Consider the following 25,582-nt stretch of genomic DNA (forward strand, 5'->3'; position numbering starts at 1 on the left):
CAGTAGGAGGAGAAAAGCATAGGAAAGGATCACTAAGCCTTCCTATTCAAAAGGAAGAACTTCTGTAATACGGATAATATGAGAGACGTCCAACCAGTCTGAAGCAAAGTCATTCAGACACTCTCTAAATATTGTTGAGGTTTGATGTAACATGTGGTCAGACTTGGAAGATTTATCTTGTTTTTGTTGTTGTTTTAATAAAGGAGATTTTCACATCCATTCTTGAAATGTTTGGCAAACTTAGTCATATATAATGCTCACAACAATCTGTGCATTGGTCTAACAGTAGCTGCCAAGAGATCTCTATAAAATGTCATTGCTAGCCCACCATCTCAGTAAATGCTTCTTAAAGCATATGCATGGTTTTTTTTTGCTGAGTCTGAAAACAGGTTTGAAAAACTCATGCCCAAATTTTCTTTTTTTAAAAAAACTTATTGGCCGTGGGACTGCTAGCTGCTAACTGATTTAATAAATGCAGCAAGAAATGGATGCAATAAAAGTTTACAATGGACTGGACATCGGAAGCAGGATCTGAAATTACTTTTGAGACGAGACATTAAAGAAACAAATATTTTTTTTATTAAACTTCAGATAACATAAATATTCAGATTTCCATTTGGAGTGACAGCACCGGAAAATCTTGAGGAAGCAACAACGCTGTAATTGCAGTTTACATTTTACTCAGGGCTGTGCACACTCTGTATTTCCAACAGTGAAAAATTCAGCACCAAAAAAGTCAAATTCTGTGTTCTCCATCAATTTTGCAAACAATACAAACATGTGCATTTTTACATATTTTGCAAAATTTATTCTTCTTTTGCAACTGAAGCCCTATCACAACAGCAGAAATGTTGTTGAGCAATTGCTCTGAAATCTGAGGCTTTGGCAAGCATTGCCCCCACACATTTAAGGCTGCAATCTTTTATAAACTTACCTGGGCATAAGCCTCTTTGAGCTCATTAGAATTTGCTTTCAAGTTGACATACAAATGATTGCACTGCAATGTATCTTGGCAGCCACGAGAGCTAGAAACTTGTTTAATGAAATCAAAGATACTCTGGAATTGGCATTCCGTGCTCAGTAACATATATATATATGCATTTCTGATCTGTGGAATTGCAGAATATACACAGCTCTGATGTCAGCATTCCGTGCAGCTTCTAAACTTGCAAAACATGTTCCAGTTGCCCTGAATAGTATTACATTGCAAAAAAGAAAAACATTTTCCTAGGCTTAATATGTTACTATGGTGCTGGAATCTAACATGGTAGTAGTACCTTATGTTTAAATGCAAACATAGTTTTGGTATAATCAGCCATTTAAGTAACACTGATGGCAGAACACTCTTTTTACACTTAGCAGTACAGCATAAAACAAGGACATTTAAATAAGATCGCTCATTTGAAAACAACAAATATAAAGGATCTTATTATCTGGCAAATGTCGAGGGAAAGGGCACCCCTGAGGAGTGTCTTTGCCTGCCCTCCCCCTCAGATTCTCTCATCCCTTAAAAGCTACAGATCTAACTAAAGCAGTTTCAGGTTTATTTATTGGCCAAAGAGCCTCAAGTATGTTTCAACTGCTGTAATCAGTTCCAGTCTTCATTTAAATAGGGCGTTTATAGATTCTGCCACTAGGGCATGAGGCACAAAGCTGCAGGTGAGCAGCAACACTCACCTGGGAGTTCTCCTACACAAGGTCCCGTGGAGTTGGCCGGGAGCTGTGCAAGAAGACTGGTAAAATGCAATAAATATCTTGGACGCAATCCAGTGCAAAGCTGTCCCCGCACAATAAGCCCAGTGGAAACGCTTCTGAGCTCTTTGCACAGCCGCCACAGATTTTGGTGGGGTTCGTGCAAGAGAACTCCCTGGTAGATGGTGCCCAAAGGGGTGTTCAAAAGAACCAAAGTCCTCCCTTAGGACGGACTTCTCTGTTGCTGGCTTCAGATGTCCATGCTCCAGGCAACTCTTCGGTGTCGTCTGAAAAGAAGATGCCATGGTCTGAAGGACCAATTCAAACGCAGAAAATGTCCCTGTTCATTAAAACCCCTTCCCTCCATTCGTCTTAAGAACAGGATGCTTATCCCAAAACCGTAGTGGGGTGGGGGTGGGGGTCACTTCAGAATACAGTACTGAAAAATATTTGAGACACCTCACTCATCCAGGTAGCTATTGACTACATTTTGTGTCCAGGCTCATTGAATAATTAAAGTAGGCTTCAGAGCAAATTGAAGTCACTCTTGAGAATCATGTGTTCAGCAATCACAGTTCCGGGTTTGAAGGCGCAGCAAGGTTTGCACTCAAAAGCTACGCTTTTTGCCTGAGGAGCAAGTCTTCCTTACAAATTTGAGTTTACACAAGACCTGCAGCATTGCTTCCCGTAGAAACTATGGTTACAAACGCCGTGCTGGGGAACCAAGTGGCACCAGTTAAAGTAATCCTTACAGAAGGTATCTGAAACGAGAAGAGTCAAAAGAGAGAGATAAGACTTTAGACAATATGGCACTATTAGTGGTTGAAAGAAACAGGGTGAACCCAGACATATACAGTGGTACCTTGGGTTACATACGCTTCAGGTTACATACGCTTCAGGTTACAGACTCCGCTAACCCAGAAATATTACCTCAGTTTAAGAACTTTGCTTCAGGATGAGAACAGAAATCGTGCTCTGGTGGCGCGGCAGCAGCAGGAGGCCCCATTAGCTAAAGTGGTGCTTCAGGTTAAGAACAGTTTCAGGTTAAGAACGGACCTCTGGAACGAATTAAGTTCTTAACCTGAGGTAGCACTGTACAGTTTATTATTGGCGGTGAGCCTGCTCTAGAATCACACAAATCTTGTGTTCTCTTGCCAACCTAGTGGTTCGAAAGCACCCAGTGCAAGCAGATAAATAGGTACCGCTCCAGCGGGAAGGTAAATGGCTTTCTGTGCACTGCTCTGGTTTCACCAGAAGCGGCTTAGTCATGCTGGCCACATGACTCGGAAAAACTGTCTGCGGAAGCAGACAAACGCTGGCTCCCTTGGCCTGTAAAGCGAGATGAGCGCCGCAACTCCAGAGTCATTCACGACTGGGCTTAATTGTCAGGGGTCCCTTTACCTTTAATCTTGTGTTACTGTGACATGACATCATTTTCTTTCTTCTTCACAGCTGTTGCTCTGCACAGCACTGAATAGTTCAGAACTAGTGACATCACCAGGTGCGCTGCCTTGCCTCCATGCATGCACGCCATGGGGCATGCTGATGTGTCGTGTGAAAGCCCTGTGGCTTGTACGCATGTCGTGAGCACACCCTGCAGCATGCATACACATCTGCCGCAGAACTTTGAGGGGCCTGGCCCCTTCATTTAAAATATTCAGGGGGCCCTGACCCTCTGGACCCCTTACTTGGCACACCTGGATATAACTAATCGACTTCTCCCCTCCCCCCAAAAATATATATTTTTTCAATTTAAAAAATGTTTTTAACAATCGCCTTTCCTTTTTCTTTAAAAGGATGAGTACAAATTTAATGGAGCAAACGTTCAAGTAAAATAAGGGATAACAGTTTGCCTGAAGCAGCAAGATGAGGCTGAATCACCATTTGATTCATGGGATGGTACATTTGTAAAATAAGGACGCAGGTGGCGCTGTGGGTTAAACCACAGAGCCTAAGACCTGCTGATCAGAAGGTCGGCGGTTTGAATCCCTGGGACGGGGTGAGCTCCCGTTGCTCGGTCCCTGCTCCTGCCAACCTAGCAGTTCGAAAGCACGTCAAAGTGCAAGTAGATAAATAGGTACCACTCCGGCGGGAAGGTAAACATGTTTCCGTGCGCTGCTCTGGTTCGCCAGAAGTGGCTTAGTCATGCTGGCCACATGACCCGGAAAAACTGTCTGCAGACAAACGTTGGCTCCCTCAGCCAGTAAAGCGAGATGAGCGCCACAACCCCAGAGTCGTCCACGACTGGACCTAATGGTCCCCTTTACCTTTACCTATACCTTTTGGGGTGCCCCTATATGATGTAAGTCATAGAGCTCCCTCTTTTGGTGGTTTACCCTTAGTTTGACTCCCTGTAGATGGGTAGGAGTCAAGATATAGTTTGGCTTCACCCAATGCCTAAGCCAAACCACTCACATCTGTAACCAATAAAGTTGTGGCCTGTTTTAGCCCATAAACCTAAATACTTGCGTCTGTGTGTTTATTAATCAGTAGGGAACTGGGGGCCCTGGGGCCATGAGGCCTTGGCACCCAAGAAAGCCATGTTGAGAGCAGCGCCTCTCTTCAGCCAGAATGCCCCATTGCCTAGACTGCTGCAGCCAAACCTTTACAGGTAGAGAGGCTGTTCTGACAGGGGCAAGTCCCACCTGAGAAAGCTTGGCTGATGGAGGTTTGGATGGCACAGATCAGCACTGTGCAAAGCTCTCCTTCTCAGGTGAGGCTGTTGTCCTAAGCAGGTTTGCCACCGTGCCAGAGAAGACTTGGCTGCAGGATGTAGGAAAGGTGTGGATTTGTCAGTCCCTCTGTGGGTTAAATCACAGAGCCTAGGACTTGCCAATCAGAAGATCGGCTGTTCGAATCCCCGCGATGGGGTGAGCTCCCGTTGCTCGGTCCCTGCTCCTGCCAACCTAGCAGTTCGAAAGCACATCAAAGTGCAAGTAGATAAATAGGTACCGCTCCGGCGGGAAGGTAAACGGTGTTTCTGTGTGCTGCTCTGGTTCGCCAGAAGTGGCTTAGTCATGCTGGGCACATGACCCAGAAGCTGTACACCGGCTCCCTTGGCCAATAAAGCGAGATGAGCGCCGCAACCCCAGAGTCGGCCATGACTGGACCTAATGGTCAGGGGTCCCCTTTACCTTTACCTTACAACCCCTTAACCTCAGTTGGTCTGTTCAGCGAGTCCAAACCTTAAATGCAAAAGTGAAAGCTGGGAAAAACAGCAACAAAAGAAACAGAACGTACCTTTCTTTTCAGGAAGAGGGCAGAAGTTGGTGTTACAGGCCTGCGAGGTGACCGGCTTCTGGTGCAGCAGACATCCAGTGGCTGGCCTCCCGTTGGCTAGACACTGAACTGACCTGACTTGCATTCCTCCTCCACAGGTTGTTGTGCACTGTAAGGGAAAGCGGAGCCCAGCCGCACATTTAATAGAATGCAAACCTTTTAAAAATGTAAACAGAGTAGTAAAGACAAGAGCGTAATCGCTGCAAATTTTAGCAATGCTGCTCCAGTAAGAGATCTCTGCAGTATTCTAGCTACCTGTTTACTTTGGATTATTACTGTCATATATGCAGTTAGGGCCTTTCACACGCTGCCCAATCCTATACCTGTTAATATAGACATAAAGCAAAGGGCATAGGGCTGAACGTTCAGCTGCTTTATCTGGTCCCTTGTGATGTATGTCCCCATTGGGCTACAGTTCCCACCATCCCTGTACCTGGAGGGCCAGAGCTACAGTTTGGAAATCACAGGGAACTCTGGGAAGGAGGGTTGACTGTTAAATCGTTCTGGGAATAGTAGCTCTGGGAGGGGAACAGGGGTCTCCTAACAACTCTCAGCCCCCGTAGCAAATTACAGCTCCCAGGTTTGTTTGAGGGGGAAGCCATGGCTGTTTAAAGTGGTATAAAGGTAAAGGGACCCCTGACCATTAGGTCCAGTCGTGACCGACTCTGGGGTTGCGGCGCTCATCTCGCTTTATTGGCCGAGGGAGCCAGCGTACAGCTTCCGGGTCATGTGGCCAGCATGACTAAGCCGCTTCTGGCGAACCAGAGCAGCGCACGGAAACGCCGTTTACCTTCCCGCCGGAGTGGTACCTATTTATCTACTTGCACTTTGACGTGCTTTCGAACGGCTAGGTTGGCAGGAGCAGGGACTGAGCAACAGAGCTCACCCCGTTGCGGGGATTTGAACCGCCGACCTTCTGATCGGCAAGCCCTAGGCTCAGTGGTTTAACCCACAGCGCCATTCGCGTCCCTTAAAGTGGTATAAGAGTGCTTTAAAAGTATGCAAGGAATGTGTTGCCAAATCAAATAAAGATTCCCTGTTTTTAAAAGACAGGAATGTGTTGCCAAATCAAATGAAGATTCCCTGTTTTAAAAAAACTATTAAAAAATCAAAAAGGCGTTTTAATTGATTTGTCTAACTAACCAATGATCCCCAAAACACTTATTTGGGTGTAGATCATTGAGCTCAGTGGGGCTTGGTTTAAGATGAATAGGTTTTCAAGATGTACAATAGTTCATAGTTTCCCCAATGCAAATTTCCAGCCAGAACTTGGAAATTCATTCATCAGCCTCAAAAACCGGTAGTGCAAGTTTCCCAGGAAGCTACACGCTTTCCCTTCTATTTTCTCAGGAATACTGTGGGATTATCCACACCTCTGTTTGCCCCACTGCTTTCCTCCAGGGAAACCTTTAGCACTGAATTGGAACAAACTGCAATTGGGTTTTTTGTGGATTGATGTTTGTTCTGATTTAGTGCTAAAGAGTGGGTTTTCCAGAGGAAAGTGGCAGGGAAAAGGCAAAAACGCTCAGACGGTTTCAGCAAGTTGTGGTTTCCAATCTTAAATTTGGATCACTCTGTTTTTGAATCAGTTTGTGATTCCCCCCTCCCCCCCAAAAAAGTATGTATGAAAAAACTGAACATAGTACATGTTCCTCAATATATGCATTTTTATATGCAATTTTGTCTAACGTATGCATTTTTCTAATTTTATTTAACACAATGCAATTTTATGTCATTTTCATTAATGTGCACATTCTTTATGCTGTTTCCCCTTAAAACTTTGTCTGAGGAGTATGGTCTGAAAGCACATGAGGCCACCACCTTCCTGATGGTGGTCAGTGCCTGGATGGTTGACTGCCTGGGAACTAGATATATACTACCTTAAGTTCCATGAAAGAAGAAAGGCAAGATATAAATGTAATAAAACAACGACAACAACAGTAGTTAACAGCAGAAGCAGAAGCAACAACAACAACAACAGTAAGCTTATTTAGTCAATTATTTGGACAGCAACCTGCAAAAATTTTAAGGCTAGCTGCATTTCAGTTTGCATATTGGTTCAAGAAGTGTGAATGAGGTGAATTTGCATTAAAATGTGAATGGGGTTATTTCCTTTCTCTTTCTGTGCTTGTTTTGCTCCAGAGAGCTAAGTGGAAGTCCACAAATCTATGTGCCGGTTCCTATACAACGCCCCTCCTGGACTTCATTTCATGGTCATTCTAGAATGCCATGAAGAGATAGAACCCAGGAGCAAAATATGATATATGTTACCGTTGCTACTGCACTCTTTTGCAATGTTACAGTCATTTCCTCCAAACCAAATGTTTATTTTTTTAGTACCATCCTTCCGATGAAAGGTAACTTCCATAAACTTAAACTGCCAGCTCAAAAACGGATGTCCAAATGGAACAGCCAATCCAAGAATAAACCTCCATGGGCATCAAGCCATTGTATCTTTACAGTCCTCTCAAGTGCTTAGCATGGCTTATGGTGTGAAAATGCTTACAAGCGACTGAGCACCAGCAAGCCATTAATAGGTAACCTAAAACTGTGCTAAGTGCAGGGGACTTGCTGGTTTCTATGTCATAAACACATAGACGGTTCCCTGATAATTGCTAGGTATCATGATCTGCAACAATATGCTACTTATTTCTACAGGACATGGACTCACCCAAACTTTTAGCTTTGAATAAAGGTGGCCCCACTTCAATGTTCTTTTCTGAATATCTCACTAAAATAATTGGACCCCTTAATAAGCGGCTGGTGTGAGACAGCCCACAGTGCTTCGTAAAGCAAATAAAATGCATTCTCTTCCATAATTTCCCGATGAATATCTTTTCCCTTCAGAATTACGGTTTTCATGTTTACTGTCCACATATCTTAGATGTCTGCTAAAACATTTTTGTTTTGGTGAGCCTTTTTGGACAAGTGAACAAGGGATACATACAGATTTTAAACTTTGCAGATTTTATTTGTATATTGATAATTTGTTTTAAATTGTTCGGTTGGCGCTGTGGGTTAAACCACAGAGCCTAGGACTTGCCGATCAGAAGGTCGGTGGTTCGAATCCCCGTGACGGGGTGAGCTCCCGTTGCTCGGTCCCTGCTCCTGCCAACCTAGCAGTTTGAAAGCACGTCAAAGTGCAAGTAGATAAATAGGTACCGCTCCGGTGGGAAGGTAAACAGCGTTTCCATGCTCTGCTCTGGTTCGCCAGAAGCGGCTTAGTCATGCTGGCCACATGACCCGGAAGCTGTACGCCGGCTCCCTCGGCCAATAAAGCGAGATGAGTGCCGCAACCCCAGAGTCGGCCACGACTGGACCTAATGGTCAGGGGTCCCTTTACCCTTACCTTAGTCTATATAGCTTCTAAATAAATAAGGGGTACAAAATATCCACACATTAGAATGAACAACATTTATATTGCACTTGAGGGAGGGGTTCAAAGCCCTTTTGCTATGTGCCCTTTTTTTCATCTGCCTCGACTGCCAATTAATCAATTTCCCGCACATTTGTAGTCTCTATACTACACAAGCCAGCTCTCTCCATAGACCAGACCAGGAAGTAAAAGACCATGCCAGCAGCATAAACACAGGGCAAAAGAGACACTGTTTGAAAGAAGCATGATGGATGAGGTCTAATGTGAAATATAAAACGGGTTCAAAGTTAGCGGCATCCTTACCTGAGACCAAGAAGAGGAAAACCAGTTGCCTTGACTTACTGGTGAATAAGCAGAGTGCCTGGGACATGGGTTTAGGATGCAGGCTTTTTCCAGGTCTATGTTTGGTTTCTGAAGGTGGGAACACTTCTTAGGAGCAAGTTCTCTGTATTTTCCAGAAACATATTTTTCTGCACAGTTCAGTGTCCTCCTCTGCACTCCCTTTCCACATGTCACAGAGCACTAGAAAAGGACGTGCAGGGAAGAGAATACAGTGACAATGCATTAGCATTAAAATTTTAGGTCCCCTATCTCTTTTACAGGGACGTGGGTGGCGCTGTGGTGTAAACCACTGAGCCTAGGTCTTGCCGATCAGAAGGTTGGCGGTTCAAATCCCCGTGACGGGGTGAGCTCCCGTTGCTGGGTCCCTGCTCCTGCTAACCTAGCAGTTTGAAAGCACATCAAAGTGCAAGTAGATAAATAGGTGCCACTCGGGCGGGAAGGTAAACGGCGTTTCCATGCACTGCTCTGGTTCGCCAGAAGCGGCTTAGTCATGCTGGCCACATGACCAGCTGTACGCCGGCTCCCACGGCCAATAAAGCGAGATGAGCGCCGCAACCCCAGAGTCGGCCACGACTGGACCTAATGGCCAGGGGTCCCTTTACCCTTTACCTTATCTCTCTTACACCTTTGCCAGAACACTATAAATATGGCTTAACTGTGCTTTTGGTCTGAACAGCATCTCTGCAGTCAGCACAAGAATATTTCCACATTGGTTGCTCAATGATTATTAATGCTTCTGATCATCATTCAAGCAAGTTATCTTCTATTCCTCCCCCTCCCCAGTTTTTTTTAAATTTTTATTTTCAAACTGACACTCCACATTCTATGGCATAATCAGGGGCGGCCAAGACATTGGCCCCTGGCAGGGCGGTGGGGATCTGCAAGGATTTCTCCTTAAGGAGAAAGATTCCTTAAGGAGTCTTTGCAAACACTCACCACCCCTCTGCGGTGAAACATTGTGCATTGGAATGCCTCACTTTTGCCAAGATTCATTCGATCATTTGTATGTCACTTACACACACACACACACACACCCCAAACTCAAAGTGACTCACAGCAAAGAAGCAGGAATGCATTTCAAACACACATTACAAAAACCATTTTGTGTTCAGGGAAGTTTTTAATCTGTGATAATTTACTGTATTTTTGGTTTCTATGGAAGCCGCCCAGAGTGGCTGGGGAAACCCAGCCAGATGGGCGGGGTACAATAAATTATTATTATTATTATTATTATTATTATTATTATTATTATTATTATTATTATTTACCGTATTTCCCCATGTATAAGACTAGGTTTTTTAACCAAAAATTGGTTTGAAATTGGGGCTCGTCTTATACATGGGTAGTGCTGTGGGGTGTTTTCTTAATTTGGAGGCCCCCAAAATAGGGGGTGTCTTATACATGGGCATAGCTGTCAACTTTTCCCTTTTCTTGTGAGGAATCCTATTCGGAATAAGTGAATTTCCCTTAAAAAGGGGAAAACGTTGACAGCTAAGACATGGGGGCGTCTTATACACGAAAAAATACGGTCATATTTCCTAATAAGATAGCAAAACAAAAATAATAGCATAACACAACAGCATGCCAAAACCCACTTTTCAATACAGTGGTACCTCGGGTTAAGAATTTAATTCATTCTGGAGGTCCGTACTTAACCTGAAACTGTTCTTAATCTGAAGCACCACTTTAGCTAATGGGGCCTCCCGCTGCCACTGTGCCGCCACTGCACGATTTCTGTTCTTATCCCGAAACAAAGTTCTTAACCTGAGGTACTATTTCTGGGATAGCAGAGGCTGTAACCTGAAGCGTATGTAACCTGAAGCGTATGTAACCTGAGGTACCACTGTACTATAAACCTACAAGATTACTTAAACAACATGCAGTACGTAATAGCAAAAGACTGACAAGGGAGCTTCACAGTTTCACCTTAGTCCTAGAGACGCCCCTCGCAAGATGCCGCTCTCAGTCCTCCTACAGCAGCTTCCTATCAGACTTCTCATAAGATTCGGGGAGAAGGGGGGAATTCCATAGGCTTTGGTGCGGGTCTCTGCCCCAGGGGTGGGGGAGAGCAGCAAGCAGTGTCGCATCACTCTGCCACCTCCCTTACCTGGTTTGCATCTCTGGCGGGGGCAGAATCAGTGGGGTGGGCAGGGGCACCGCCTCTTGCGCTTCTGCCGCCTGAGGCGGTTGCTTCACCCCACCTCATGGGTGGGCCGGCTCTGGGCATAACTAACTGCCTGCACTCACCACTTTTGGTCACTGCTGGAGGGAGTTACAATGTACAGTGCACTGCTGCCGCTAATGATGTATTTATTTATATCTCGCCTTTTCCCCTGAAAGGGACTCAAGGCAACTTACAGATAAAACAGTAATTTGCCTTTGCGACTTGCTTCTGGTTGGCTACTGTGGGAAACCAGCTAATGGACCTTGGGTCTGATCCAGCTTCACATCGTTTACATAGGAAACTTGCTGGTCGCAGGGGTGTGAATGGCAGGTGTATATCCTTAAACATCTGTGTACAGTGGTGCCCCACAAGACAAATGCCTCGCAAGACGGAAAACTCGCTAGACGAAAGAGTTTTCCGTTTTGGAGGGGCTTCGCAAAACGAATTTCCTATGGGCTTGCTTCGCAAGACGAAAATGTCTTGCGAGTTCCTGCGGGTTTTTCCCCCTCCCCCCTTTTCTAAGCCGCTAAGCCGCTTATCCGCTTATCTGCTAAGCCGATAAGCCGCTAAAAGCCGCTAATAGTGCGAATAGCGCTAATCCGCTAATTCGTCAATGGGCTTGCTTCGCAAGACGAAAAAACCGCTAGACGAAGAGACTCACAGAACGGATTCTTTTCGTCTTGCGAGGCACCACTGTACATGTGTCTTATTAAAGCTCCCTGATGCACACAAACCAGTTTGTGGAAGGGCATGAACCTGCCATACACAGTTTGGGCATTTGCTGAAGGAGACAAACGATTAATACCGCAAGCACATCTGCACCGTGCGGAACCGCTACTTGATGAACAGTCAAAACTTGGCTCTTCCACAGTGTTACGAGAGACAAGGTGTTATTTTTATTTCCAGTCGCAGTTTCTGCTTGGATAAGATCTGTGGAAATCCCATTGCGAACCCCTGACGAGATAGCATTTTTTAAAATCCCTTGTTTTCTGCATAAGTTATAATTGTGTGTGTGAGAGAAATGTGCTTACCGGTGTGCTCTATAGCGCACATATTTAGAAATAAATTCTGCGCAGGTTTGAAATTCCGTTTAGGGTAGAAGTTGTAATGAATAGAAATGCCCTCTCCATTTTCTCACCTCGGTCCACGTGGACACAAACCACTGGATCTTCTTGTGTTTGTGGCATCGCTTCAGGAGGCAGGCTTCTTGCATCTTTGGTTTCAGTTCTGAGGCACAGGCAGCATCGGACAGAACCTGAGCCCAGGGAGTGGAACTGGAGCTTTTGCACAAAACCACTCTTTTCCTCCAGCCTTTCCCACATGTTCGAGAGCACTGAGAAAATGGAACGGAATACAAACATTTAGGGGTTGATGCTTTCCAGAAGTTGCAGGTGGGTGGGAGGGAATCAAGACATAATGAAAGATGTTAGTAGGATATAATTTTTTTAAAAATAAATAAATTCCGGAGCATTAATCACTTCAATAAAAAAACAACCCACCGCTAAATTTACTGCATGTTAGAAAAATATTTTAAGAAAAATTATTCTTACAAATGTCTCAGATTTAGAACATTAGGACCACCATGTGAATGAAGTCAAAGGTCTGCAAGCAAATCATCAGGCCAGCTGCCATTCTATACACTACACCCTGACAAATTTATACTTGGAGGCATATTACTGGACTGCAAGGGACGTGGGTGGTGCTGTGGTCTAAACCACTGAGCCTCTTGGGCTTGCCGAACAGAAGGTCGGTGGTTCGAATCCCCATGATGGGGTGAGCTCCCATTGCTCTGTCCCAGCTCTTGCCAGCCTAGCAGTTCGAAAGCACACCAGTGCAAGTAGATAAATAGGTACTGCTGTGGTGGGAAGGTAAACGGCGTTTCCATGTGCTCTGGCTTCCGTCACGGTGTTCTGTTGTGCCAGAAGCAGTTTAGTCATGCTGGCCACATGACCCAGAAAGCTGTCTGTGGACAAACGCCGGCTCCCTCGGCCTGAAAGCGAGATGAGCGCCGCAACCTCATAGTCGCCTTTGACTGGACTTAACTGTCCAGGGATCCTTTACCTTACCTATCAGACTGCACATGGAGACAGGAAGTCTGGAGCACATGAGTGAATAGTGGGAGCTCTTTGTGCTGGGGCTCGGTCAGGGTACCTTAAATATCCTGGGAGTGGACCTGAGGGGAGCCTACCTGCCCTTTCAAGCCCACCCACTAGGAGAGTCCTGCCTCCAAATCTGCCTGCCATTGGTCAGTTTGTAGGCAGGCTTGGGTCCAAATACCCAGCTGGTGAAGAGGAGATCTAAGCTTCTTCCAGCCGGCAGGGGAGCCTCCATCATCTGTAGCCCCCACACCAGATCCCGTGATACAAGGCATTGCCAGCCTGCAATGCCACCGTACCTAAAAGGGTAAGCGGACTTGTCGGAACAGCTCTAATATTTGACGAAAACTCCTGTGAATTTTGTTTACCTCAGACCAGGAGCCAGCACTCCAGGTTGGTGGGCAGTTTTGTTTGTTGCAGGGTTCCTTGTTGGCTGGGGCCGGGAATCGACAAAGAGAATCCGACACCCATTCTGGCTTGTAGTGAATTCTCTGCATGCAACGAACGTAGCGGTACCTCTCGCCTGCTCCACACGTCAAGCTGCACTCGCTCCAGTTGCCGACAGACCAGCTAGACGAGGAGGAAGAAGGAAAGATTCAAAGAAAGGCATTTAGCGTTTGGGGACAATACCAGGGGCAAGGAATCAATTTGCACCCATATTTTCCCACATGGGGAACTTTTGAGACACACGCCAATGGTGGACGCAGCCAAAGGCATAAAGTGGTGTTGGGAAAACGGGTGGGACTCTTATCTTTGGGAAGCACAGGGCAGCCACTCAAAAGTCAGGCATTTACACACACACACACACACACACACACACACACACACACACTCTTTTGATCCTCAAATCCAGGCATCGCCACAGCTCAAAGGTACAATGTAGACAGGCAAATGAGCTCAAGATGGATGTGGAGCAGCAGCAGTGCAGCCCAAAGAGCATCCTGAGGGCCAGAGAGAGAACTGGAGGTCCACATTCAGTACCCAGGCCTGAGATTCTCCACCCCTGGCCTAAGCCAATGTGAATGGCATTCGACTCATTTCTATGCACTGTATTTCCATTCAGGATCTCCTCCAAAGATCTAAAAGCTATTTAATGTTATCCTCATCATAGGAGGATAAGAAGAAGAAGAGTTTGCATTTGATATTCCGCTTTATCACTACTCGAAGGAGTCTCAAAGCGGCCAACATTCTCCTTTCCCTTCCTCCCCCACAACAAACACTCTGTGAGTTGAGTGGGGATGAGAGACTTCAGAGAAGTGTGACTGGCCCAAGGTCGCCCAGCAGCTGCATGTGGAGGAGCGGGGAAGCGAACCCGGTTCACCAGATTACGAGTCTATCACTCTTAACCACTACACCACACTGGCTCAGAACTCAGACAAGAGTCGCCTAGGAAATTCAGTGGGTAGGGAAAATTTTGGGAGCATCAGGTGCAGCCATAGAGTCTGTTTGGAATTTGCTTGTATAATACTTACACCAGATATATTTGGTGATGCGGTGGGGAGGGGTGCAGTAAGCAATCTGGGAGGGTGGGAACACAGTCCCAAAACTGTTCTGCACTATCAATCAAGCCTCAGTACTGAAAAATACTGTTTCCCACACCTGTTATTCTGACAATCTTAACTACTGAAGTGTTGGTTGTAAATTAAAAATTCCTTCCAGTTCTTGAGATACTTGACCCCTCAGAAAAGTGGGATACAAATATTTTAATAAAACAACCACATTAAAAATAGCGGGAGTGCAATCTTTTATAGCGACCTTACGATCAAGGGAGACATACCAATGGAGGAAGGTCCAGTTTGAGAGAGAAATGGTATGTACAGTTAAGAGTATAAGCGGTGAGCCAAGGCATTCCTGCTTCAGTCTCACTTTTAGTAACCAAAAAATTAAACCCCTGTGTTGCAAATAATTATCAGTAATATCCAAGGCAACATGATGACCAAGTACAACAATGAGATGTCAATATAAACTCTTTATATAATCTATACAGAACATTGAACAGTATGAAATATGCACTCTCTGCAAAACCAAATAAACAGAAATCTTATAATCTCTGAAAATCACAAAATATGCACTCTTGATGGATTCTCTTGAAAACATAGAACCAAATAAACATAAGTCTTATAAGTCTCTGAAAGTCTTTGTAGACTATGCGAGTCTCTGAAAGAAGCAATGGGTCAGATTCTTATCTGGTGAAAACAAGCCATAAATCTTTGTTTTACGACGTCCAAAGCTGCTGAAGTGGTCCGCAAACAGACGTCGTGAACAGTGATTCCGGATATACCCCCTGTTTCGTGGAATTCTTCTTCAGCACAGCAGAAGGATACAGAAATGCTTCACAAACTGCAAATGAATCATTGAAACGATGACCTGCATATGCATGGCAACTGACAATAACTCAAATTATTATAAACCGTACGCATGAATAATTTGAGTTATTGTCAAATGTTGTTCATTTGCAGTTTACGAAGCATTACTGCATCAGTCTCACTTTAGTCATGAATTTGCTGGATAGCTCTTTGCAAATCAGTAGCAAGAAAGAGTAACATTTCCTCCTTCCTGCCTGATTCATGATATGCTTTGGGGGGGGGGGAGACTGTCAAACATTTTGTTTTTTATTGCGCATTTCAAAACACAACATTCTAGAAGAAAGGTGCTGGTTACATCATGCACCCTCCTGCATCTCAGCGCTGCTACGAGAGAAATAATTCAGTGTGATGGGGACTCCCCCTCAATCCATCATCGCATATTGGTAAGTGTTAAATGTTTGGAAGAAGTCAGACGCCCAAGGCAGTATAAGTTCCTCAACTACGTTTATTTAGCATTTGTCAGTGACAACAGCTCACTCCTAGGAAAACAAGAACCGAACTGACTGGACAACACAATAATAATGCCGAGCAAGAACTGACCGTTGACAGTTGAAAGTGCATGCGCTTACTTGCCATTAGAACGTTCGTCTACCAATGCTTATACGATTGGTTAGAACGTGCCTTGTAACATAAAGGTAAAGGTAAAGGGACCCCTGACCATTAGGTCCAGTCGTGGCTGACCCTGGGGTTGCGGTGCTCATCTCGCTTTATTGGCCAAGGGAGCCGGCGTACAACTTCTGGGTCATGTGGCCAGCATGACTAAGCTGCTTCTGGAGAACCAGAGCAGCACATGGAAACGCCGTTTACCTTCCCGCTGGAGCGGTACCTATTTATCTACTTGCACTTTGATGTGCTTTCAAACTGCTAGGTTGGCAGGAGCAGGAACCGAACAACGGGAGCTCACCCCATCACGGGGATTCAAACCACCAACCTTCTGATCGGCAAGTCCTAGGCTCTGTGGTTTAACCCACAGCGCCACCTGCGTCCCTGCCTTGTAACATAAAATGTGTTAAACCCAATATATAACAGTATGCACAGCTTGTTTAGACTCCTCCAGCCTTGTTTTCTGCTGTTTTTAACAGCCACATACATGTTCCACTTCTGCCACTGTATCTAGGAACCAGTAATGAAATGCAGACAGAAATCATAGGACACTCTGTGCTCACAATTTCCCTTGTTCTGCTGTTTGAGAAGATGTTCTAGTCATTGACCTTAGGAGCGGACTTCAGGCAGCCTCGGGAATCTGACCATGCTTTTCTCTCTTCCCCCAAGATTACTGCCCGATATCAGAACTTGGCATGGAAAAGGCCGGCAGATGATGACAGCTGATTGGCAAAGAGTGCGGAAAGAGAGAAACCTGGAGCAGTAACCCAAGTCCTCTGCAAGTGACCTAAAACATTCCCGTCAACACGTCTGGGATGTTCTACTTCACAGCTATCTCTTCCTCTCTCTCTCTCTCTCTGTCTCTCTCTCCCCTCTCTCTTCAAAACTTGTTGCCTAAACCATGAATGCACAACACTTCGCTCCAAGGTGAAACTCTGTGTGTACTACGCTTCTAAATGTTTTGTGCTGGGCAACCCAGTCAGAGGGGCGGGGAACAACTAAGAATATTTATTATTATTATTATTATTATTATTATTATTATTATTATTATTATTTATTATTATTATTATTTCCCGAAAACACATATTATTCCATGAAGCATGTAACACCAAACTGTTACTGGACACAAATCCTGAACTAGGACTTACCGTATTTTTCGCCTTATAGGACGCACTTTTCCCCCTCCAAAAATTAAGGGGAAATGTGTGTGCATCCTATGGGGCGAATGCAGGCTTTCACTGAAGCCTGGAGAGCGAGAGGGGTTGGTGCGCACCGACCCCTCTCGCTCTCCAGGCTTCAGGAAGCTATCCGCGAGCCTTGGGAGCCTGCGGGAGTTCCCGCCGGGCTCCCACGGCTTGCGGAGAGCTGCCTGCACCCCGAAGCCTGGGCGCGCTGAGCAGTCGTGCCCGGGCTTTGGGTAGCTCTGCGCAAGCCGCGGGAGCCCTCCCACGGCTTGTGGAGAGAAGCCTGTTCTGGGGGCTGGGGTCAGGGGAAGTTCGGGCTTCCCCCACCCCAGCCCCATGCCTGGGGGGGGAAAAAAAATAATTTCCCCCCCTTTATTTCCCCCCCAAGAAACTAGGTGCGCCCTATGGGCCGGTGCGCCCTATGGGGCAAAAAATACGGTAGTTTCAGGGCTGTTAATCTCACCAAGTCAAAGTCAAGAGATCTTTTTTCTCTGTCTTCATCATTCTGTCCTCAAACCCTGCCTCGAATAGACAGCTTTGGTTCTGCGGATATTTATGAAAACAGGAGCAAGAAATCAAGTGAAAGGGGGCTGAGCACAGAAATCGCTTATACAGCTATCTCAGTAGCCTCCTCCCTATCTCTATGAGAAAATTCTGTTTTTCTATATGGAAGCGCCTTCAAAAGTGTGACCCCCGAACTACCTACAGCTTCATTGGTGTAGCCTATAAACTCTGCAACCACTTGGTTCTACTTGGAGTGTCGTCCAGTCCCTTCTTTGCGCTGTGCAAACCACCGTAGCTTTGCTCCTTCCTGTATTGCTCAGAGAACATTGTGTATGTTGGCGGTTCCCTCCCTGTGAGAAGTGAGGTTGCAGGGAACCAGGCAGAGGGCCTTCTTGGTGGTGGCACCCACCCTGTGGAACGTCCTCCCATCAGATGTCAAGGAAATAAACAACTACAGTCATACCTTGGTTTACGAACGCTGCAGGTTGCGTGTTTTCGGGTTGCGGATCGTGCCGAACCCGGAAGTACCGGAACGGGTTACTTCCGGGTTTTGGCGCTTGTGCATGCGCAGAAACACAAAATGATGTCACTCGCATGTGCAGAAGCGCCAAATCATGTCACACGTGTGCGCAGATGCGGCACTTCAGGCTGCGAACATGCCTCCTGCGTGGATCACATTTGCAACCAGAGGTATGACTGTACCTGACTTTTAGAAGACATCTGAAGGCATCCCTGCTTAGGGAAGTTTTTAATATTTGATGTTTTCTTGTGTTGGGAGCTGCCCAGAGTGGCTGGGGAAACCCAGCCAGATGGGCAGGTTATTATTATTATTATTATTATTATTATTATTATTATTATTATTATTATTATTATTATTATTACCAGGGGAGAATGCAGCCCTTGAGCTGGTAAAGATCCCCGGCCCTGTTGTATGCACTTACTTGGGAGTAAGTCCCACGGACTCAGTGGAACTAGCTTCTGAATAAGCATGCATAGGATGACTTGACCTGCAGTTTCCACAATGGGCAACAGCAGCTTGGAGAGGAGTTGCAGGATGAGCTCCTTCTATATGGTGCAGCGTGTTCTTTCTTTCTTTTTTTAAAGATTACTTTTGTTGCATGGGAAAGTACCATGCTATAAAGGGCTCTCATGCTGAAAAGGCCATATGAATAAGGGTCCCTGTCAATCATTTCCTGTTAATAATCCCCTCTCATTCACTGCTATCAACTACGCCAGCTCACGCCTAATTAATGGTCATGTCAGGGGAGACAATGGGGCCATCTCTGTCACACACCCACAGAACACCTTGTTTCAATCCGTACCTAACATTGCTGTTAGTGGCCTAGTTTGAATATCACTATAAGGGCTTATCCACAGGTACCTTAAAAGCTCTCAATCCAGGCATTTATTTTTTATTGTTTGCTCCAAGCTTTCCTCATGAAAACCCGCTCTTTAGTGCTCAGTTGAAGCAAATGTCCATTCAGCTTTTTCACAGATTGCCATTTGCTCCAGTTAAGCTTTAAAGAACAGGTTTTCACAGGGAAACCTACCAAGCAGAAAAAGGAAGAAAGAAAATGTTGGAAATGTAAAGAAACTGAAGGTACATTCTTTCACCTTTGGTGGATGTGCCCAAGATTAAGGGTTTCTGGGAGATGATATATAATGAACTGAAAAAGGTATTTAAATATACCTTCTTGAAGAAACCAGAGGCCTTTCTCCTGGGCATGGTCGGCCAATTGGTGCTAAAGAAGGATAGAACTTTTTTTATGTACGCTACAACAGCAGCAAGAATACTCATTGCAAAGTACTGGAAGACACAAGACCTACCCACTTTGGAAGAATGGCAGATGAAGCTGATTGACTGTATGGGACTGGCAGAAATGACTGGCAGAATCCGTGACCAGGGAGAAGAGTCAGCAGAAGAAGACTGGAAAAAATTTAAGGACTATCTACAAAAATATTGTAAAATTAAGGAATGTTGAATGATGTTGGATTGAACTTAAGTGGTTTCAAGCTGTAATTATGATAAAATGACTTTCTTTTTGTAAGAATTTAAAGCTATAACATTTTAAGATGTTGAGATAAGGATTTGCTGTATAAGCAACTCAAACTGGGTATACAAGAAGGGGAGGTATGAGGAGGTCAGGGAAATAAGTTACAAGAAAATAAGTTGTGAAATTTATGTGTTTTTAATATTTTTATGTTTGTTTTTTTTCTTTTTGTTTGTTAAAAATCGGAAACTTTAATAAATATCTTTTAAAAAAAGAAAAAGGAAGAAAGAAAGGAAGAAAAGGTATTTGAACACTGGGTTTTAACATGTGGACAGTGCTTGAAAGGAGCAGAGGAAAGCTAAGTGTGGATAAGCCCATGGTCAAAGGATAGCGAATGTGTAAATTGCTCATGCGAGTTGCATCAGCCCCCAAACCTGGGGTTAGCCACCCCCTGCTCTACAGCTTGCCATCACTTCCTGTTAGACCAAATGAAGTGAGTGCGTTTCCTTAGACCTGAGAAATCAAATCAATAAATAATAATGATAAATAAGGATTAAACTGGAATTAACTGGAATTGTATCATCATCTTCTATTACCCATAAGAAGAACGTTACATAAATGTTTTACGCTGCACAAGTTTCGATTATGCTCAGCAATTTAACAACCAGCTTAAGCTTTGCTCTGGTGTAAGCCTAATATTTATAGACTTCATGAGCTAGCTCAGATGGCTTAAATGCTCAAATCTGGGACTGCAGCCAAACCCCTTCAGGGCTTGCAGCCATGAATTCTAAAATATCCCATGTAGAACCCAGAAATGATGTCTGGAAGGTTCAGACGGCAATGCGATGTCTCTTTTAACTCGAGAGAGTGCACATAAATGATGTAAGGCACTATATGTGCACGCAGAGCCATGATATAACTGCTTGCCCATTTTAACATGTGCCGTGATTAAATAACTATTTCACTACGATGATTCAGGATCAATGAAATTAGAAGTGTCCTCAAAGTGCTGGAGTGCCTAAAAATTAAAAACCGTATGCTTCTTTCTGAAACTGCAATTCTAGGTAGGCACTTTTTTTTTGCAGAGTATTTTACTCTGGACTGTATTCCTTTTTCTTGCAGGATCCCAAATGAGAGTTTGGTTGTTATATTGAATAAGAGGCATGCAAACCTGAATGTGATATCTATCTATCTCCAGGATTCAATGTTTCCCCCCTCTTTCATACTCTAACACAACTAAGATCCTGACAAGAGGTCATATTTGCCATGTGAAAAATGTCCCCTGAGCATCGAGAGACACAGAGAGCAGAAACCACAGCCCTTTGGCAACCGCTCCCTGTCAAAACTCTAGCCAGCATGGTGCTCTCCAGATATTATAGACTACAACTCCCATGATGCCCCATGTTTCCCGGGGCTGATGGTACCTAAAGTCAGCAACACCTGGAGGGCTTATTTTTATGGCTCCATAGCAGGTAATTGCATACCCCTAAGTGTCCCGATTTAACTGGGACATCCTGGATGGACAGACGTCACCCCAGCTTCTGATCCCATCCCAGATGTCCCATTTTAGCTCCTGTGCTCCGGCGCTTTTTTTTTGGTTCTGTGCTGTGGCTTGAGTCAGTTGGTTCACACCAGAGCGCAGGGTCAAAAAATGGAAGGAAACTTACTTGGACCCTGCACATCACTACTCCTCTTCCTCCTCCTGCCACACTTCTGGAAATATATCTACAGCGTTGGAGGAGGCGGAGGCAGGTTTTGTGATGCTGCGCAGGCCAGGGCAACCTTCTGCAAGCCAGTCTGGTCTGTACAGCATCTCCTGATACAGAAGAGCAGGAGGCGGAAGACAGCAGACAAAGGTATTACTATTACCAAATAATAGTAATAATACTCAGCATTTCACTCTTCAATATAGTGAGTCTTCGTAACTTAAGAACCATCAAGACAGGCATGGCTGAAGATCCAAATATTCAGTTTAAACGGTTTTGAGAACAGGTAAGGTAGGGACGCGGGTGGCGCTGTGGGTTAAACCACAGAGCCTAGGACTTGCCGATCAGAAGGTCGGCGGTTCGAATCCACGTGACGGGGTGAGCTCCTGTTGCTCCGTCCCTGCTCCTGCCAACCTAGCAGTTCGAAAGCACATCAAAGTGCAAGTAAATAAATAGGTAACGCTCCAGTGGGAAGGTAAACGGCGTTTCTGTGTGCTGCTCTGGTTCGCCAAAAGCGGCTTAGTCATGCTGGCCACATGACCCGGAAGCTATATGCCGGCTCCCTCGGCCAATAAAGTGAGATGAGCGCCGCAACCCCAGAGTTGCCCACGACTAGACCTAATGGTGAGGGGTCCCTTTACCTTTAAGGTAGTTTACTAGTACAGTGGTATCTTGGTTTTTTAAGTTAATCCATTCCAGAAGTCCGTTCTTAAACCGAAACTGTTCTTAAACCGAGGCGTGCTTTCCCTAATGAGGCCTCCTGCCGCCGGTGCCCTTCCACCATTCGGATTCCGTTCTTAGACCAAGGTAAAGTTCTCAAACCGGGACACTACTTCCGGTTTTGCGGAGTTTGTAAACTGAAGCTTTCTTAAACCAGACTGTTCTTAAACCGAGGTACCACTGTATTATTTCCATATTACAGGTGGTGGGTTAGGACAAGGAGAAAGAAAAAGAAGAGGAATTGGAGGCTAATAAAGGAATTCATGGCTGGTGGGTTAAACTGGGGACAGGGCAGCCGTACACAGGGCCAACATTTCCTGGTCCCAGCCTGGGCCGTTCACGACAGTCGGAGAAGGCAGCCCTTCAAATCCCCTGGTCTCGGAACAGGTTAGAGCTTTATAATCAGTGACTAGAAACTTGAATTTTTGTCCAGAAATGAACTGGAAGCCAGTGCAGATTGAACAAAACCTCAATAACATTCCCTGGAAGAGCCTCGGAAACTTTTCATCAAAAAGTTGTGTTGCAAACATTTTTAAATAAATGCATGCGCCAAGAGGAAACACACAATTTGCGAAGGGTTTTATTACCTTGGAGGGCAAGCTGCCATTTTGCAAGGAACAATTCCAGGAGCTGGTTGAGTCTTGGGGTTACAGAAAGAAGAATCCACCTGTACCTGCCCGTCTTTGTAGCAACTTGCTTTTGTGACCATTTGACCTGCATACAAAAGAACACAGGTGGCTAGTACCAAGTTGCAAACAGCTGCATGCATCCGAAACCCAATCTCTTGGTTATCTCAAATCCACCGTGTACGTCTTACATAACCCAATGTAAATAGCAATCTCGTTTTTCTGATTGCCTCCTGTGGTTCGGGTGCCCAGCTCAAATAAACAAGTCTGGTGTTTTCCTTAGGTATTTGCTAATTACATGACTGATTATCTCAGAGCAGCTCTGGTAATCATATACAGTGGTACCTCGGGTTAAGTACTTAATTCATTCCAGAGGTCCGTTCTTAACCTGAAACTGTACTTAACCTGAAGCACCACTTTAGCTAATGGGGCCTCCTGCTGCTGCCATGCTGCCGGAGCACAATTTCTGTTCTCATCCTGAAGCAAAGTTCTTGACCTGAGGTACTATTTCTGGGTTAGCGGAGTCTGTAACCTGAAGCATATGTAACCTGAAGCGTATGTAACCCGAGGTACCACTGTATAAGATTTCCCTCTAATGCTTATGTACGTGACGTATAGCTGCATAAAACTAAGCTTTTGGGGAGAAGGTTCCAGAACACCTGGCTTCCTTTCCATTCACAGGGATGTACGTGAGAAAATTTCAATGACCAGATCAGGGAAATGCTTCGGATTTTTGCAGAAGAGAACAAGTGTTCTCTTAGAGTAGTCTATTTAGGAATATTTACAAAATTCTCCTCATCCAAACTTGTCTCTGGATTTGGGAGTTCTGAAGTAGCTAATCATGCAGCAAGATTGTTTTCTTCTGCTATGGAGGGTAGGACCTGAATCGATGGTTTCAAGTTACAAGAAGCTGTTCAAGAGTGGAACAGACTCCCTAAGAAGGTGGTGGACTCTCCATTATTGGAGCTTTTTAAGGAAAGACTGGATGGCCACCTGTTACTGATGGTTTAGTTGAGATTCCTGCATTGAGGGAGTTGGGCTAGATGACCCTAGATAATCGCTCCAAATCTACAGTTCTGTGATTCTATGATTCAGTCCACCAATCTTTCTTTTAAATTTTCAGACCATGTACGCAGTTTACTGAAGCTCAGGAGTGCATATGGGCATTGATTAAATCACATGACAACAACGAATCTTCATGTAATTGCACGATCACATCAACAATACTTCTTGCACACAGTTTTAAAATCAATGCACATATGGCATTGTCAGCAGAATGTCAACAGAAAACTGTAGCAAACTAAGCACGCACCAATTCCTAAATGAATTTTGAAAATTCTCCAAGGTAGCAGAGTGCAACAAGAGGCAAAATCAATCCACACAGAGGGGCAACAGAACAGGACAGGGGGCATCTGCTCACACTTCAGTCTTATTTGCTTATGCAGAAATAGAGCTACAGAGATCAAGAGTGCTGGGATGGTGCCTATATAATGGGAACGGTCTAGTTCACACAAATAGTTGTGTGGCGGTTGCTTAGATTGCAAGCGTGTTCCACGCAGTGTGTTTGATAGTCACTGCATGCCTTTTGTGTCATGGCATCATTCCCAGAAGGTTTACTTTAGACAAAGCTCTAAGTGTGCAGAGAGGCCTTCCTTAACCTCGATGTGGTAGGACTACAATCCCCATCATGGCCAGCCCACATGGCCAGTGGTCAGGGATGATGGGGTTTGTAGTCCAAGATCGTATGGAGGTCAGGTTTGAGGAAGGGCCGTGTGGTCATGTATGATGGCAGAGCAGCACTGCACCCAAGCCTTCCAACGGGTACAGCTGTCCATCTCAAAGCTCAACAGTCTTACATGTGGTGGATCCCACAGGACCCATGCAAGCAATGCCTCACATTCACAGGGCTACACGGTGCAGTCATGGACATATAGTATCTGTGAAAGGTACGTGCAGTTTGGCCCTGTGCCCACTGGACTTAAACATTTGCTCCATCCCCTATAGAGGGTGGGAAGAACATCCTGCTAATCTATGGGTGATGTTTTCCCCAATAACTCCCTTTGGCCTTGCACCTTCTTTCTCCTCTGCTGGCATGGACACTTATCTGTGGGGGGCTGGCAAGGTGGCAGTGCCTCTCAAGGTTTATTTAATAACTCAAGAACACGCCACGCATTGCTTGCTCAGACACACTATGAGGAATCCTCTACGAAAGGCAAAGTCCCATGAACACAGCGAAGGAAATGTTTCAAAGAGTCACCTGTAGACAAGCAGAGACCAACTCCTTTCCTACTGTATCTTTTCCCCACTTCCCCTCACAGATCTGCTTGCCAGCATACTTTTGTTACCTCGCAGCACTTTGCATGAACTTGCTTTCTCCTGACACAAAGAAAACAGAACGTAAATTCCTTTCAAAACTACCAATAAAAGGCGGCATGTGAGGCGACTTAACCCTTCACCCAGTGTTGGAAGGATTCTATTCCACAATTTATTCCCCTTCTATTATCAGGCCTCCCTGCCTCCGCAGTCTGCCTCATGTGCTGAGCTCGGCTATTTTTGTTTGTTACACAATGTGTGGCTTGCTGCGCCTCCAGACAAACTGGTCATGCATTTTATAGACTTGCCCGTCACATGCTGTCTGCACAATTAATGAGCAAGAAGTTCAGAGGCTTAAATGATAACAGTGACAGCACAGGATAGTTCCAGCAAGAGGGAATTACTCCGAATTGTTTTGAGAAGCAAGCGTTGGGAGGGAAGGCAACCACAGCCTTTTCATCTGCACAGATAAAACAGATGTCTGTCTTCCCGACATTTCCTTACTCGTTAATTCTCATGTTTTACGCGATCTTTCACATGATGTACAATCCACTTCTTGAAATTTAGTGGCACCAAGCAGAAACTTACAACTCATTTCCATGTCGTTTCCAGGAAAAAGA

General features: G+C 45.0%; 1 protein-coding gene across 2 annotated transcripts in view; it reads right to left on the minus strand.

Moving 5' to 3' along the window:
- Positions 1 to 556: 556 nt before the first annotated feature.
- Positions 557 to 25,582, minus strand: part of ADAMTS16 (ADAM metallopeptidase with thrombospondin type 1 motif 16) — a 79,239-nt gene continuing 54,213 nt past the window's right edge. For both annotated transcript variants that reach the window (XM_081206175.1, XM_081206176.1), the window contains 6 exons: positions 22,611 to 22,737; positions 13,318 to 13,519; positions 11,992 to 12,186; positions 8,651 to 8,869; positions 4,933 to 5,080; positions 557 to 2,453 (listed from right to left, as the gene is read on the minus strand). In XM_081206175.1, the coding sequence (XP_081062301.1) occupies positions 2,338 to 2,453; positions 4,933 to 5,080; positions 8,651 to 8,869; positions 11,992 to 12,186; positions 13,318 to 13,519; positions 22,611 to 22,737 (1,007 nt within the window). In that variant the 3' untranslated portion in view covers positions 557 to 2,337. The remainder of the gene's footprint in view (positions 2,454 to 4,932; positions 5,081 to 8,650; positions 8,870 to 11,991; positions 12,187 to 13,317; positions 13,520 to 22,610; positions 22,738 to 25,582) is intronic.

Source organism: Podarcis bocagei (assembly GCF_964188305.1).
Source record: "Podarcis bocagei genome assembly, chromosome: 8".
NCBI lineage: Eukaryota > Metazoa > Chordata > Lepidosauria > Squamata > Lacertidae > Podarcis > Podarcis bocagei.